This window comes from Ptychodera flava, chromosome 12, assembly GCF_041260155.1.
Source record: "Ptychodera flava strain L36383 chromosome 12, AS_Pfla_20210202, whole genome shotgun sequence".
Taxonomy (NCBI): domain Eukaryota; kingdom Metazoa; phylum Hemichordata; class Enteropneusta; family Ptychoderidae; genus Ptychodera; species Ptychodera flava.
This window is the reverse complement of record NC_091939.1, coordinates 9,201,482-9,219,561: the sequence shown is the minus strand read 5'-3', so window position 1 is coordinate 9,219,561 and position 18,080 is coordinate 9,201,482. Positions and strand designations below refer to the sequence as shown.

The 18,080-nt window shown below is 37.5% G+C and overlaps 1 protein-coding gene across 1 annotated transcript; it reads right to left on the bottom strand.

Annotated features, from left to right (window-relative positions):
* Positions 1–255: 255 nt before the first annotated feature.
* On the bottom strand, positions 256–18,076 carry LOC139146028 (RPA-related protein RADX-like). The gene is made up of 11 exons (XM_070717476.1): positions 18,071–18,076; positions 17,228–17,451; positions 16,284–16,369; positions 15,237–15,364; positions 14,709–14,903; positions 10,698–10,818; positions 9,487–9,637; positions 8,570–8,699; positions 6,148–6,388; positions 4,070–4,249; positions 256–3,031 (listed from the first exon to the last, which is right to left on the bottom strand). Exons 1-11 carry the CDS (start codon positions 18,074–18,076, stop codon positions 2,802–2,804), a joined length of 1,692 nt encoding a protein of 563 aa, XP_070573577.1. The 3' UTR covers positions 256–2,801.
* Between the last annotated feature and the right edge of the window lie 4 nt (positions 18,077–18,080).

Below are 18,080 nucleotides of genomic sequence, written 5' to 3'. Positions count from 1 at the left end.
ACTCTATGGGAAAAAAGTTATATTTTCAAGTTTTGAAAATCTGTGACAGTGAAGTTTTTCCTTGCTCCTACAGCTTTAAAATGAGCACCTACAACTGGTACATGTAGATCAAAGAAAATCGTAAAAAATTGAGTCCAATATGTGTCCCTGAAGCACATTCTCCCTTAAAGTACAGAGTACAAGTATTAACCAAGTCAACACTGTGTTTTGTATTATAAGCAATATCACTGTTTAAAAATGGAGCCAAGTCTGGACTAAAATTCAGGTGTCAACGACAACATTGTCCATTTATTAATGAAATGTAATGTAGACATGCAACTGTTTTTCACAAAGAGAACAAAAATACTGGAAAACAAAATCACAGTTACTGACAGCAGACAGAGCTTCAATGCAAAGCTTGTTTCACATGGCTGGCAAGCAAGCAGTCTGTCAAATATCAATCTCTCGCAAGATTTCATGACTACCTAGCAAAGACTGACATCACCGCAGCACTGATATCGATGACACTGAGATCAGTCCATGGGTTGATGCCTGCTAATTGGTGATTTTCTAGGCATTGACACTGTCCCATGTGATGTTCTGAAACTGTACCTGTCACATGAAAGAGACCAATCTTACACTGAATCTTACATCTCCTGAAATTATCTTTTTTATATCTGCAGACAGTAACATGCTGAGTCATTTGGCATTGCACCTAAACTAACATCCTTCTCATGTATGTAAACAAAGATGATTTGAATTTCTCATTTCTGTGGCATATACTAAACCAAATAAAGAAAATAGGTGTGTCCAGTAACCCCACTGATCCTAGACACGGTCCCTCTATCAGAGGGACCATGCCCTAGATAAGCCAACTGACCCTAGACTTTTTTTCGCACTCAAAAAAAAATTTCAAGTCAATTATCTAAATCGTATTTTCTGGGTCTCAGCCAACAAAAGAAATTGGAAAAAACTTTCTTCCAACCTATCTACCCCAGGTCATATTTGGAGGTATGTTACTGGCGTATTTTCTGGGTCTCAGCCAACAAAAGAAATTGGAAAAAACTTTCTTCCAACCTATCTACCCCAGGTCATATTTGGAGGTATGTTACTGGCAACACACATATATTTCTATTTGGCCTTTGTATTAGGTCACCAGACGTACTCACATGTTATGTCTGTAAATACGGCTTCCACACTCAACGGCTGACTACACATCATCATTCAGTCTACAGAATCACATGAATAATTCACTTGAGATGCAAAACATATCCAAGTCACCATTGAAAGTCAGCAAATTTTTGCTAATCTATTTGTTGATCAAAGACTTTGGCATTTTGCTTTAAGTGAAAGAGTGACAGCAATTCATATTTTGGAAGTTGGCCTGAACTCCAGTTAATTGGAACAACAGGGCTTGTTAGTGAAGCCATATTATCATGAAACAACACTTTAAATATCACAATATACACAGCGTCTGTATTTAAGGTAGAATGCACCTCGGGGACAGATATTCAGACTCTCAAACTTTTACAATTCTTTTCTGAACTACCTCTTGTGGGATTTCACTGTAAAGCTCTTGGTGTAAGTAAACTTTTCATTGTCTTAGTTTTTGAAATCAAAGATTTTACGTCTCTCCTTTGAGTAAACACAGGAATGGCAGCCATTTTGAACTTCAAATATTGGTAAATCTTGGGTAAGTTGTTTCTCTGGTATCCAAATTTGCATTGTGACCCTGATTTGTATTTTGAAAGAGAACGGTTGAAATATTCCTTGAGGAAAGTTTGAGCAAAAGTTTAAGTCTTTCACTTACGAGGCACATACCACCTTAACAAAAGTCTAAGCTAAATACAAACTTTTGACTGCGGACACCACACTACTCATCTGTGCCAGCTGAATATTTCTTTTGAAATACTAACCATAAATACTTTAGTTCTCACTCACACACACTCAACTAATTTTATCAGCATTCTTATATAAAGTTGTCTTGGTCGACAAGTTCTAAAAATCTACAAAACACTTATGTACATATTTAATATAGAAGGGAACCAAGTGGCTTACAAATTCACTGAAAACTCAGCACAATAGAGTCTTCTGAATTAACGTTAATTTATTTAAAATCGTAGGTCATTGTAGGTCAAAGGTGAAATCGCCCTTGAACTTAAATGGCCTCAGCTCTAACACCACAATAAAATTTACATACTGTGACTTATTGTATGCAAAGCATGAGAAATAGTACTCTGGCAATTTCCACTTTCAAAGTTTTTTGTAAAGTGGATGGTATCACTCCCAGTCTTGGCAAAAGACGGCAAAAGACATACTTTTCCATACATGGCTAAGAATGGGTGTATCAACACCTATCTGCTAATGAGAGCGAAGTATTGACTCTGATGAATGTAAAGTCATAGGCGTCAACTTTGTCCTTGATAATCAAATATAATCAGTCACTGTTCACACTAACTCCTGATAATTCACTGGCGGAATAAATAGACTTAAAGCTGATGGCCAGCGATTAGTTGATTACGGGGGCAAGGTTTTTATCAAATGGCAAAATGTACTCCACATTCAGATAAAACACATTAATGATGGAAAAATACCTGGTTAAAATTGAGAGACATGTACAATAAATTTGAATAAAATACTTCAGAATGGAAATGTCAGTGCATGAGACAAAATTCACACAAAAATTCTTTCAAGTGCAACCTTGAGAGCAGGAATTGTCAATGTTCACAAGTATAGGTAAATATATGAGTGACCTTTGACCTCATTATTAATCTTGACACTGCACGGCTGAGCTTTGCAACGCTCAAGTCTTGTTTAGTCAGTCAATCAGCTGCGTAGGCTCTATTGAGAATAATCTCCACTTCTCCGTTACCACATCGGTAAACTTCCAATACTGCGATGACCCTGCGATCTCTGACAGTCTTCACGTTCGCCATGACATCTCCTTGATAATTCCCCTCTCTGCTGGACCATGCTGACTTTTTTGCAGCTTTTCCAGCCCTCCTGGTCTGTCGTGTCGTAGACTTCCCTTCCGGAGTAGGATCTTCCTTGTCTTACGGGGGAGTGAGGAATACAATAGGGTAATTAACTAACATTATGATTGGATTAAAATCCAAATGAGTGGTTACAGTGCAATTAGTACAGCCACAGTCCCTCCACACACACTGTGTGGAGGGACTGTGGTACATCACGTACCAGCATGTCGGTAAAAGCATTGACTTTGGAGGGAAATGCTCATGAAAACACCAAAACAAAACACACACAAACTAATTATAGCTGCTTGGGCTCTAAATTTGTTAATCAGTTTATGGACAGCTATAAATCAACCCCAAATAAAGGCAATATCATTGGTTTTCATTAAGGCAATATAGCCTTTACACACATATTCTTTCACAACTAAGTGTATTGGTGTGACGCCATTGAGTTCAGTCTTGTTGATGGGCCTACATGAAGGGGTTTGGAAAAGATAGGGGCTGTGACACAGTCAACTATCAACAGATGCATGATGGCAATTTGTTTTCAAACTGTTGAAACTTTTCGAGTTTGAAGATGTCAAGAGATGTCTCTGACCGTAGTCAGTCGAGAAAGCTTCTCAACTGTCTATGCTCTGACAAAGTGATTTTTTTCCCCATCTGATAGCATACTAGTGTCATCCCTTCACCCTATCCTTATCGTCAATCCAAGTATCACCTTGAAAACAATGGAATCAACCAAAACTTTTATCGCTACTTGAAACAATAGGAATGAACAAATCTCAAGTTTGCTTGTGATAAAGGCACAGACTTGTTGCTTGTTCATGCCTTTCCTGTTGTTCAAATGTAAGCACACATCATGCACACTCCCCTAAACATATACAAACAAGCAAACACCCCACACCCCTGATTTACACCATAAATTTAAGAATGCCTGCAAAAAATATGACAACCAGGTGAATGAATTTATTATTAAAATTAACGGTACACAAGAACCTGTAACTAAAACATTTGAGAGACTATTTCTGTCTTGGGTCATATCACATAACCCACGTATAGGGGTGACCTGGTTCACACACACACACACACTCACACAGATAAAAGTTTATCACCAGTACCTGGTGGCAATATTCCGGTTGCCAGCACAGATAAGATGGAGTACTGACTGTTCTGCGATGCTGGTCTGTGGTCACCTTCTGCCCTCACTGGTAGAAAGAACGTCTTCACGGCAGAAGTTCTATTGAGACCAAGCAATGTAATTTCATAGTATTCCTGGACACTCTGTGCGATGGGAATATCTGCAATGTAAAATAAAACACTTGTTTTCCGTAGAAATATTTCACAATTTAATATCCTATGTGGTTGAAGGCATAACCCTGATTGCTATGTATTATACACGTGTAAAAGCTCTACTGGTTTATCTTCTACCTAAATTATTCATCACAGCAATACCGATCAGTTGCTGTGTCAATTCTTTCTATTTGTATTTGTAATAAATAATTCCCTGATGACGTACTTCCTGATTTGACGTACATGTATGGTGTCAATCATGGGGTTGGGTTTTGGGTTGAGTGCACTTTAGTTATCAGTGTGGATGATTCAATTGAATGTCTGTACACATTGATTTGACGAGTAACCATAGAAACCAGGTGATGTCACACGTATCTACACCAAAGACTTGCGTTGTCAGGAAATAACATGACAATAAATACATAATACCAGTCTGGAGGATAAATCTTGGCGGCAACATGGATTTTTTTCATACAGCAGGGTCTTTCTGGTATGTGCTGCTTATTTGTAGAATGCCTCTACATCGAAGCTAAGCTCAGCTACCTCGTATGAAATTCTAAAATAAGTTTAAAAAGTACTTTCTAAGGTATTTATTCTTAACAGCCAGAAACGTTCCTGTTTTATGTATAATTGTCTTTTACAGTATATCTTGCCTTTTTCATTTATATTTTGAAATATTTTGGATGTTGTTATTTTGAAACTATAATGTGAGCATTGCATCAAGATATTTGTAATGTCATGCAAGAAATAAATATTATATTGACATCAAATACAGTAACCCAATGCTAAAAGTGATCAATCACTTCCAAGACTATTTACAGGGTTCATCTCCAGAGTCACTTAACTGTCAAGGACTTTTATGCGTCCAAAATACTATTGTAACGCCCTCCTTGTCAAGATTTTATCTGGAAGCATCCCTCACTTGGCCAAGGCCTGTGAAGGTTGGTTCAAGATCGTACGAGAAGGGGATAGGAGATAGCATCAAGCTTTTAATTAATTATTAGTAAAGATTTCAAATAGAACAATTGAGAACAGGATATTCCATAGTGTGATCTTGTTTAATCTTCAGAAACAATCAGAGACTGGCGGGGAAAATTTCCATGTGATGACCATTGTATAATGATAATAATTTTGTACATATAGTTATGTAAGTTTACAAGAGTATGTAACTTTGTAGAGAATGTACACAAGAGCTGACACATACACAATCAGAATTTAAGACCCAGAACATCATGTTGCTATCTCGCAATAAATATCTAAAAGTGGTCCGGATAATCAATATCTTGGTTTGTCAGCTTCAGTTATTGAAAGTAATACAATCCATCCTGGTACCACAACCTGTGTTCTCTTCAACTATGAGCTTGACACTATACATTCAATGTATCCTTTTTACTATAAAATAATGTTCATACATAATACTTATATCATTTTTACAATGTCACGACCAATAATTTCACGATTTTGATAATTTCAGATGGCTGACCAATTTTCCAGGATTCAGTTTCATTTTCAAGGACTTTTCCGGGACTTTCAAGAAGGCTTTCAAGTTCATGGACTTTTCAGGACTTTACAGGAGTGTAGGAACTCTGTATTTATTTGTGAGAAGGATCCATACTCGTGACATGGAATATCCCATCTCTCATATGAATACAAAGATCAGAATTTTCAATCATATACTCCTTAATATCACAAGGACTTGCCCATAGTGAAATTACTTGTGCAGTCTCTGTCAGTATTTCTGGAGCAAGCAGTTCCTCTATGTTTTACAGTATATTCAGACCCTGCTTGGCAAACACATTTCTGTAAACTCCATTCACATGGGCTTCATCCGTCTACACTAATTGCCAATGATGATCACAACCAACATTTACAATGTTAATAATCTGACATCACCACACACACACACCTTCAATTTTTTCCCTCACTGATCTGAAGTCATCGGCAATCCGTGAGGGTTGCAGTCCAAACATATACTCCAGCGCCCTCGCATGGTCCTCTGAGTATCTCCTCGGTAACGTCTCCTTGCAGATGCTGTGTTCCCCAATCACTGTGATATTCTGTTTAAGAAATGCCCACTGCTCGTCGATATTGTACACCTCTTGGATTTCTACACTTCTGTAATCTGTGTCTGTTGGAACATCAACTGCCTGAAATATACACATCAAAATTACAAGTAATTTTGTGTATTCATCATTTTCTGAAGATTTTGCATCATACTAGGGAAATGTTTGAAAAATAAATATTCACTACTAGATGTTCTTCCCTGGATGAAGTAACTGGTAAATTGCAAAATCATCATCAAAAGCAAATATTTTTTATTTTTATAGGGTCAAATTTCCTTCTAGTTTTTTGATCCGCACAAAAAACAGAACAAACCGAATCAGTGAATTGTCAGGTACTTATAAAACACATCTTGTAATATTTTAATGTAAAATTAATCCCCTTTCTCCCAAGTGGTATTTATTTCTATGGTTTGTCTATGGAGCCTGGTAGAAAGAGGATTAAATTCTTACATGTATTTGAAAGAAACCCTATCACTACAACACCAGCTTATGATTTGGTGTCACACGTTGGATGGCATTGTATTTATCATTATCATACATGCTGTGCCTGTATTGCCATTCTTCTATTGTTCAGACGGTACTGATATGAGCCCATATTTTAACTAGTGAAAATACAAATTATATTTTCACTGTAACAGAACTACTTACAGCGACGCGTATGCGTGACCTTCGCTGTATGCATGACCTCCGTTGATATATGTACATATAAAACAGCTGAGCGAATAAGACACTGACAATCCGAAACGTCGTTATGGTCAAAATTCCGTTGTTTGCAGTCACTTCATGGGCATTGCACTTAGGCACAAGTACAGTTGTACCAAAAACATACAAACAAACGTATTGAAAATTTGTATAATTTGCCGGCACTTTCAATTCACAGCCGGTCCCGTGGCGGTGCACAGTGCAGTGTTTTCGTGTCGTCTACGCTGCTGCTGAAGATTACACCATGGAAGTATGATTACACGTAATGATATCGGTTGACAGAGCATCATGATAGAATCACTTCACGACAAGTTTCCTGTTGATGAGCTCAAAGTATCTGGGCGGTGAATTACATCGTTTACAGTCGTAAATGAGTCACGAAAATCCAACCGCACTGAAAATACTCGCAACAGACAAGGTTGAAGGTGCACATGATATTTCCGATTTGTACAGCACAGGTCATGATCGTGTTTCAGATATAATGTACCATCTAGGGAAAGTCAAACTTTCGCTTAGGTTGTTAAAGGAAGTTTAGTTCTATTTAGGCAAGCAAGGAACGAAAATATACGAGCAGACGACGGAAATACCTTTGAAATGTTTTATTCATACAGCAACAAAATCACGAACGAGTTACGACACTACAGCTTACAGTGTACTCACTTCATGTTTTCCCTAATCCGCTTACTGAGATGGTAAATTAGGCATATTTGACGTCTGGGGACATGTATAATTCTTCGAGATAAACTGACTGGTACGGGTATTATATCCACTGTATGTGCATTCATAGATGTCGCAGAGCTGCTTGCTCTCTATGCTCTCAGCTGTTCATACTCGATAGAGTTTGAGCGTGGCGCGAGTATTTGACCCAATTTTGGCGGCCTCATAACTTTCGCGCAGGAATGAGGTTATGTATCAAAACACGAAAAAACACCCATTTTACAAACTCCCGCCTATGTTTTACATCCACCGTCATTTTAAACTAAAAATAAATCTTCTTCAAATTGTGAAAACCTGTGTCGACATCATAATATCTAAATTGTTTGCTTTAAAAGTGCTCCATAAACCCTCCTTTGAAGTGGAATGGCCCGATAGCGGAATAATATCAAGAAGTGATACGGTTGTATCACTCCTTAGCAACCAACTTTTTATAAGTACAGCCTGGAGGAAGCAAGGTCGATTTCAAGTTGATTTCGTTGCTAATTTCGGAGCGTCTGTAGGAAAACAGTCATGACCAATGCATGCATGTATGATAAGGGGTTATTACACGAAGTTAGGGCGATACCGTGTCGTATTCTTGTGATGTGTCCGTATTTTGACTCGTTGCTGCGCAACTCGTCAAAATACGGACACATCACTCGAATACGATGCGGTATCGCCAAACTTCGTGTAATAACCCCTAACTATGAACATGAAGTTCAATGTTTTCATATTTAACTTCCTAGGGGCTAGGCACCAAGAAGAAGTTCTTGATTCTGCTGATGTTCTTTAGAAATTTCTTTCTTAATCAGACATTATTTCTTGACTAGTCTCACAATGACAAAAGAATGTTAAAGTGTCTCTCACTGCCTCTGTGCTGACTGTCTCATCTTGTCTTAGTTTCTGCTTCTCTTTCGATGTTTTGCTTCTCTTTCTATTCATTTTATTCAAATGTTGTTCCAAATCTCTGATGGTTGTTATTTCTACTGTTCTGTTCCTGAGAGGAAAAGAGGAAAAAGCACAATAAATGAAAATCTTTCTTAGGGCAATATACCAGAATGTGCTGCGCCGGGTTCTTTTTAGTTCTTACACCGCAATTTGTGATGATACACGGACCAAAGCAATCTCAGTCACTTACAGAGGAAAGATTACAATTTTTCAAAACCGTGTACTTACAATATATCTCGCTCTGCAAATACAAAAAGCTGAAAAGCAGATTATTATCAGAAAACATGGACGATCTCGAAGTTACAGCAATGATTTGAATTCCTAAATGCAACATCTGATCAGAAAATGTCAGATTTTGGTTCTTTCTGTGTTGAAGCCAATTTACAAATTTGTGTGCACGTAATCACAGTTTTTACAATTGATAACTAGCAGTGGTCATGGTCTCTGCAGCTTGGGAAGACAGAGTGCTGGTAATTTACATAACAATGCATAATTTACATATTCTTTTGTCGTAAAATGTATTCTTTTGTATTGTTATTAACATATGAATAGATTACTCTAAAAAACAGAGGAGTGGCGTTCACTTCAAAATCCCTTTGTGCAGAACCCTGGATGCCTGGCAATCGAACTCACCTTTGAATTCTGGCCTTGGGTAATTATGACACCATCCCCTGTATGTAATTTTCTTGAAAGGGACTGGAAACTTCAGAACTAACTTTGAATGTATTTGTTTCTGTGTGACATCACAGTGTTATAGTTTAAATTCTCATTATTACCTCCACAAACTCTGATATACTGTGAAAAGGAAAATGTCAAGAAAATATCGGTGGATGTACCTGAGTACTCGATGAGGAGCATTTTCAGAAAGTTCATCTTGTAACTTCCGTTTCCTGGTCATCCTAGTCTGTATTGGGGAAAAAATGTCTTCTTCTGACTCAGACATGGATGACTCTGATGTTGATAACTCGGTTTCTGTGGTTGATACTTCTGAAACAAGAAGGTCATAGAAATATCGATATCGATGCAGACCTCACCCTTGATGTGTATCACAATAGGGTGGGAGATGTATTTATGTACAAGTAATTTACATGACATTTGGGATTTACAGAAGTTTCCGACAATTACAAACATTTGAAATGTTGATATGCTGTTACTACGTTACAAGTGTTGAGTGAACCATAGTCCCACAGTGTCGTTTGAAATTCTCTTTTGATAACTATATGACCTACTGTACATGTGCATGAATATTTGAATCTGCCTCACTGCTGCATGATTATTGTGGAATTTCTTTCAAACTTTGCAAATTCACACCTTTTTGGTCTATTAAAGTGCATTCACTAGAATTTATCGGTTGTCTAGTTAAAGTTCAAATATGCATAATACGCATCATTATGTATACTCCACGTAAATAAAACATACATCATTGTACACAATCCTATTGGTGTTACTTTTTAGTAGTATGTGTCACAATGTAAAATAATGTGTGATTCTGTAGACAATGTGTTCATATCAAGTGCCAGCAGTAGCAGTAGCATTACGGCAACAATGTATTACTTTGTATCCACATGTATCAAACTGTATTCTATAAGTATCATGTGAACAAATTGTATCATTTTGTATAACAATGTATATATAGCCTTGTTTAATGCAATATCTTCATATCAAATGCCAACAGCAATACAGTAGAAATGTATTACTGTGTATTCCACATGTATCGAACGGTATTCAACCATTATCATGATGCAAACAAACATTTACAGTAACAATGTATTGCTGTTTATTCAACATGTATCACAATGTGAAGAAAGTGTATCAGTTTGCATGCAATATACATATTCTTCCCTCACTCAAAGCTTATTTCTGTATAGAAAAGTTATTTTTTACAAAAAATTATATTCAATACTCTGAAGATAGATGAATCATCAAAAGAGGTACTACTTCAACATTTGAATTCAACTTTTTTTAATGAGTAAATGAGGTATTAAGAGAGGTTTAAGATAACAGGTATAAACAGGTCAAGGGGTCATGACCTACAAATGTCACTGACCTTTGCGACTGTGTAATTTGACTATGCCGACAGATGTAATGTGTCCCTGAACAATGAATGTCTTGTGTTCTCTGTAGTGTAAGCCGTCTAGTTCCGCTTGCAAACTATGGATGGGTACTATCTGGAAAGGAATTCAATTACAAAAGGTGACTCTTCATTATCGGAAAACACTTTTTCATTGATAATGATAAAGTAAATATTGTTTGTTAGTTATATAGGGAAGAATGTAGGTTAGCAATAGGAGACATAAAACACTTGGATATGAACAAAAGAGGTTTTCCTGGGGGCGTCTATTCCTAACCCTGTGACCCCTGGATTACTTGTGATTACTATAAAATGCCATTTAGTTCCAATAACCTTCACTCTTGCCCACCTATACACTCTTCAAGTGCCATATACCGCTAGTATATTAGCAGTGATAATATCAACACAGGGGCCTGCCTACGTCTCAAAGGTATTTGCACATGTGGCATCAGAATTAGACGTCATCATAATAGAAAACACTGTTGGCAGTTATGAGTGGCAAGATCAATATACTCCATTAAAGTGGATGACTATACAAAAGTAAAAACATTGTCATTTTGTTTATAATTGCATCTGTTGCAGGGTGCAGCAAGATAAGAAATACAATGAAAAAAGGTGGTGTTCCGGTCTTACTTTTTGAGATATACCGGTACAGTATACAAATATACCATATATGTATGTCTTGATTTTGTGCTGTTCACACTATATACATCCCTTTTCCTGCCAAGTCAGGTCAAGATGGTGAAAATTAATGAAACACAAAATATTCCATATGGTGTATTTTAACATAATACTGTACATTTGAAGGCTGTTAAAAACATAAATACTATAAACTAGATGTTTTTGGACTAAAGATGCTATAACAGACTAAGACAAGTGGATGAAAATACGTCATGTTTTGGCTAAATACCGCTTTTTACTGACTTGACTGATGGGGAAGTGATACTGTCTGGCAGTAAAAAGGGATATATATGGCAAATTTCAACTCTCAAATATGTAAGGAGCTGATTAAAATTGAAGTATTGAAACTTTCTGCAGGGAAGAGTTTTAAAACTTTCCATCACCCATGAATTCTACATTGTGTAAGAAAAATTTGTGTTGTCGACCATGTAACGGAGGTACATAATGATATATTTACATAGAGCACAAATACAAATTGCTGAATTAGCATTTATTCCAAGGTCATAATTTTGTACAGGAGGGAATAATCTTGCTGCTTTATCTTAAATGTAGTAATGTCACACACTTTTGAATGTGCTGTTTGAATTGACCTCTCATTTCAAATCTTTTGTGAAAGTTTCAAGAAAATTTCAACATTGCAAGGATGTTTTCCTGTAGTTCTACATGTAACAAATAGCATAGTTTAATACTACCATCTGATTTGCATACCTCAATAATACTCATCATTACAACTTTGCAAATATGAATCCCATCATGTGGCACTGCAAGCATTCTAAGTTGAACAAGTCATGACAATGACATAGTCCCCACTTGTAATAGGAGTATTAATCTTGATGGGGCAGGGAAATGTGGTCATTAAGAAGTATCACTGGAGTGTGGCGTTCAGATCTATGGACACATAGGTCTATATCATTGTTCCCAATTTGAAACAAGAGGCATGTCTAAGTTATGGTTCTAAATCGGGAAAAAAGATCAGACCTCCAGCTGTATTGGCCAGCCAAGAAATACATATGCGCATAATAAATGAGGTACAAGATGTGACATCTTAAGGTCTATTATCCTATCAAAATTGAAGCGTAAAGAACTTGTGGTTACTGAGTTATGCATATATAAGTATAATCAAGGTCAAAGGTCATCAAGGTCATGTGACATTTTGAAAAAAAAAATGTATTGCTAATTAATCCCTATATGCAAAAATCAAGACCTCTAGCTCTATTGGCTTGCCCAGAATTATATATGCACATAATTAATGAGGTTAACCATGTGTTTTCATAAGGTCTCCCATCCTACTAAATATAAAGGACATAGCACTTGTGGTTACTTATTTATTGACATAAACATGTATTTTAGGTAAAAGGTTATCGAGGTCACATGAAATTTTGTCAAAAAATTTCTATCCTATAGTTATCCCTATATACCAAAAATCAGACATCTAGCTCTATTGGCTCGCTCAAAGTTAGATATGTGCATAATTAATGAGGTACAATATGTGGCGTCATAAGGTGTCCCATCATACCAAATATGAAGGTGTAGCACTTGTGGTTACTGAGTTATGGACAAATATGTATATTTGAGGTCAAAGGTCATTGAGGTCACGTGACATTTTGTCAGAAAAAATGTATTGCTAAGTTATCCCTATATACCAAAAATCAGACCTCTAGCTCTATTGGCTCGCTCAAAATTAGATATGCACATAATTAATGAGGTACAATATGTGGCGTCATAAGGTGTCCCATCGTACCAAATATGAAGAGTGTAGCACTTGTGGTTACTGAGTTATGGACAAATATGTATATTTGAGGTCAAAGGTCATTGAGGTCATGTGACATTTTGTCAAAAAAATTGTATTACAAAGTTATCCCTATATACCAAAAATCAGACCTCTAGCTCTATTGGCTCGCTCAAAATTAGATATGCACATAATTAATGAGGTACAATATGTGGCATCATAAGGTGTCCCATCATACTATATATGAAAGGTTTAGCACTTGTGGTTACTGAGTTATGGACAAATATTTATATTTGAGGTCAAAGGTCACCAAGGTCACGTAACATTTGTCAAAGTGTCTGAGATATCTGCGTGAACGGATGGACTCACGGATGGACATGACCCAATCTATAAGCCCCCTGAACTTTATCTGTGGGGACTAAAACTGTGTCACTGCATCCTTTTTGCAATATGAATACGATGAGAAACTAAATTTTATTTTTCTTGGCCGTATACCGGTACATGGGAGTCTATGGAGAACAGCCTTATAGGATACATGGGAGTCTATGGAGGTGTAAACTAAAAAGTCCTCTAACGCGGCCAAATTTGATCGCATCGTGAAACAAATCGACGTGCATCTGTATGAGGTAGGGTACTATCCTTGTACCAAGTTTGAACGAAATCCCTCCAGGCATCTCTGAGATATCTGCGTGAACAGATGGACGGACGCATGCACGCACGGACACATGGACCTGACCAAACCTATAAGTCCCCCCCGGACGGTGTCAGTGGGGACTAAAAAGAATTGGCACAGGAATATCTCAGATATCTGCATTCATAAGCCCCTGTGCATGGACACAGCATTAATATTAATTTCATCCTGGGGACCCTGTGGATCATACCTGGGGACCCTGTGGATGGATATCAAAGACAGGAAAGAAAACGGCCGTCACACAGCCATTTATGATCGAATCATTACAAAAATCGGCGTGCATATATATGTGATAGAGATTAATATAGGTATCAACTTTTAATGCAATCGCGCCCGGTATTGCTGAGAAATTTACGTGAACGCCCGCACAGTCGTAAAATATAGGAAACAAAATGGCCGCCACACAGGCATTTTAGACCAGATCAAAACAAAAATCAATGTGCATATGTATAACATATAGAGTAATCTATGTACCAAGTTTGAATGGAATCGCTCCTAGCATCACTGAGAAATGTGCGTGAACATACGCACCAACATCAAATACAGGAAACAAAATGGCTGCCAGACGGCCATATTGAATCAGATCGTAAAACAGATCGACGTGCATATGTACGGCATAGGTGATAATCCTCGCACTAAGTTTGAATGAAATCGCTTAAGGGGTCTCTGAGATATCTGCGTGAACGGACGGACGCACGGACGCACACACGGATGCACGCACGCACACACGCACGCACGGACATGACCAAACCTATAAGTCCCCCCGGACGGTGTCCGTGGGGACTAAAAATGAGTGACACAAAAAGTTTATGGCACATATATCAGCAATGAGAGCACACATTGGGTGGAAATCAACTTCGATGAGACTGGGCAAAGTTCAACTTACTTTCAACACATTATCAGGAGAAAACTGTTTTTCGTAGTCTTCAAACCTGGTAGGCAGTGCTGGGTAGCTGTAATAACCACCAACAGCTGACGTCTCCAGAGCCTCCTTGAAGACGACAGAATTCCTCCATGACTGTAGCATGCTAATTATGATTTCATTTTTGTAGGTACTTGCTGAGTGATTATCAATATGCAACTGCAAGAATGTAAAATATACGACTGTAAAAATAGTTTCACACACAGCATTTATAAACGTAACCCTTTCACCACCATGGTGTGGCCCAAAGCCATTGTAATCAATACAAAGGGTGGATCTATTTACATGGAATAGGGGTGAACAACAGATTAAGGAACATGGAAAAGCATTAACTACAGAAACTCATGAAAGATGTTCGCAAGATGTTTGATTTTGTGCTTTTGGGAAGACAGCTTTACACGTTAGCGATCTGTCCACAAAACCTTTGAAATTGTCTTTAGAGTGCCAGATGGCTAACACTCAGATGTAAAACAGATAATAAATATGATATACCTGAGTTTCATTGGTTGTGGTCAAGAACAGACACTGCAATGACCTTGAATTCTTCCGAACTGATGTTGAACTTTCATCTGAGTACAGACCAGAAGCTGACAAGGCCTTACCTGGTTGTGCACATGTGGCTGTGAAAAAAAATTGAAAAATAGTTGATAAATGGTGTCAACAAAACAATTTTATCCAATACAATGTACTGAGACACAAATACCGGTATTTTGTGCAGAACCTTATGTTATGATGTAGTTAAAACATTACATGTTACAATCTAGCATGTGGCATATGATGCTTGACCCACATCAGAGAAAGCGTACCTGTGCCGTGCTGTATAGCTGTAAGATGATTGGTTTAGAACTGGTATGATCCATTATATGAACCCATCTCCAGCTCCAAAAACTGTCCCTACTGGCTCCTGAAATGGAAGAAATTCAAATCACTCGGAAAAGTTTATGTTACTTTCTACCCTGGTTGGACAAACAAGAATTATTTTTTTATGCATAAAAATGAAAGGAGACAGTAGTATGTGGATAATTCAACAGAAGAGTGACTGGCAAAGTGCATAATTAGATGGAAGCAAAACTGATAGATTTTTGATTTACAGGAAAGAATATATATGAACATTCACATCTGAAGCACTTTTCGTGTACACAACAGAGAAGAATGATCTGTTTCAGTACATTTGTTCCCCTTTTTCACCCTTTTTTGAGAATTGAATATCAATGACAATGTACAGTTTATCTCTTTACAGAGATCAAGCTGCTTATTATATTTTCCCTTGAAGAAAGTCCTGGGATCATATGTCCCAGGGTTAGGGGTCAGGATTAGGGTCAGGTTAGGGTTAAAGGTCCATGATCATGTGGCATCTGCCAGAACACACGAAAGCTTAGATAGCTAACCTTGACCCTAACCCCTTAACCCCTAACCTTGACCCAAACCCTCTAATGCTGACTGCCAATGTGCTTGGGACATATGATCCCTGAACTTTCTCCGATGGACAAAGCAGTCATGTGCAATACTACACTACATTGTCTGAGAGGGAGAGTTCACCTTTCTTGGTGTTCCTTGTTCTCTGCCATCTACCAACAAATGTCACAATGCCACACACGTCACATATCAGCTGATCTGGTGTACCCCTACAATAAAATGTGTGAAGGGCAATAGACGATGAGCTGAATGGTGACTTCATAATCTACCACTGGTAATGCAGATGAAGCAGCCATCCAATCACGGAGTCTTGGATGGAGAAAGGATGGGATGTATGTGCATCGACCACAGTGAAACTTACACCTAAACGCAGTGCTTGTAATCTGAGACATGGTATCATAACAGGATTAAAACACTTTATCAGAGAGACACTATTTCACACAGGTGATTTTTCTTACATCAATACCAGTATAAAATTTAAAGTGGGTTGATGATCGTAGACTAGAGTCTGAGATAACGACACATCTTAAGAACAGTGTAGAGATGTATTATGTGATGAGAGTAGATACATGTACATGTACGGTTGCTTTGAGAATGCCTAAGAGTCACGTCGGAAGATTTTGTGAATTAGCTTGACTGGTATGAAGTAAAGAGAGTAATAGATAGCAAATTAGGCAGTGCGCCCTCTATGTCAATTTGACACACTGCTGCACTCCACGAGTTTTGGCTCCAACTCAATAGAATTTTACACATTACATGTAAAAGCATAGGGCTGACTAAATGAAATTTCAAGGAATTCTAAAATTGGCTCACAGAGTTTGGAAATTGTGAAAGTTTGAGGGCACACTGAAATTAGGCAATTTATGTATGATGTCAACATATTCATAAATACAGACTCTTTTGCAGTATTAGAATGTACAAAAATGGTCAAAACTAGTACAAATGGTAAAAGTCAGGATGTCAGTGGCCAAGAATAAAGATATATTTGGAATTAAAAAAAATTGTATACTCCATGGAGACAAGTATGGGAAATCATTCATAAAGATGTACACATATTCTGACGTTACCTGAGTTGCCTCCTTGTCAGAAATTGATGATTGACATTGGGCAATCTGAAGTCATTGGGAATGGTGGTAGGTCTGATTAGTTGTATCACAGCCTCTGGGTGACTGGAATTTAAACTCAGCTCAGCTTCCAGGAATTTTAGTTCTGGGTTGTGTAGCACGGGTCGTGTGTGTTGACTGTATCTCTTCTTGATGTCATAGTTTTCAAGAAGTAGAACTGTTCCCACCTGCAAGCTACAAAGCTAAAATCTTAACTGACAATGTTTTGAAACAAGTCTTCATGTGATAACTCCCTACTTTGACATGTATTGGAAGCTTTTCAAGTTTCTTCCGGCCTATAAGCTTTGGTGTTCAAAATCCTGGACTTTTAGAGTTGTTTATAAAATGAAGTCATTTTCAAGCTGTTTATTTAATGAAAAAAAATCATCTCAAAGCACTGTTTGACTGCAACTTGGAAACTGATGATGGAGTAACAAGTTCTGATCACTTAAAAACAGTAAATTGTGACGATGATCATAGTTTTGTCAAATGTTGTTCAGACAGACTTCAAGTTCATGTATCATGCGATGAAATATCTGTTTTCATCAATTTGAACTTGCAGTACATATAACAAAAGAAATTAGCATGCATAGAGTCTCTGTTGGAGTAAAGAAAGACAATTTGAAATTCTTCGGCTTGTTTTGGTGTTGACATTTATTTAGAAGGGAGCAGGTGGTGGAGGGGGTGCGAAATTTACATTTGCTCAAATATTACATGTGATGAAACCTAGGTGATACACTGTGACATGTGATCAGGAAAAAAATATGAAATTATCAAAGGTATAGGAAAACAAAGTTGTGAACCTACCGCCATGTAA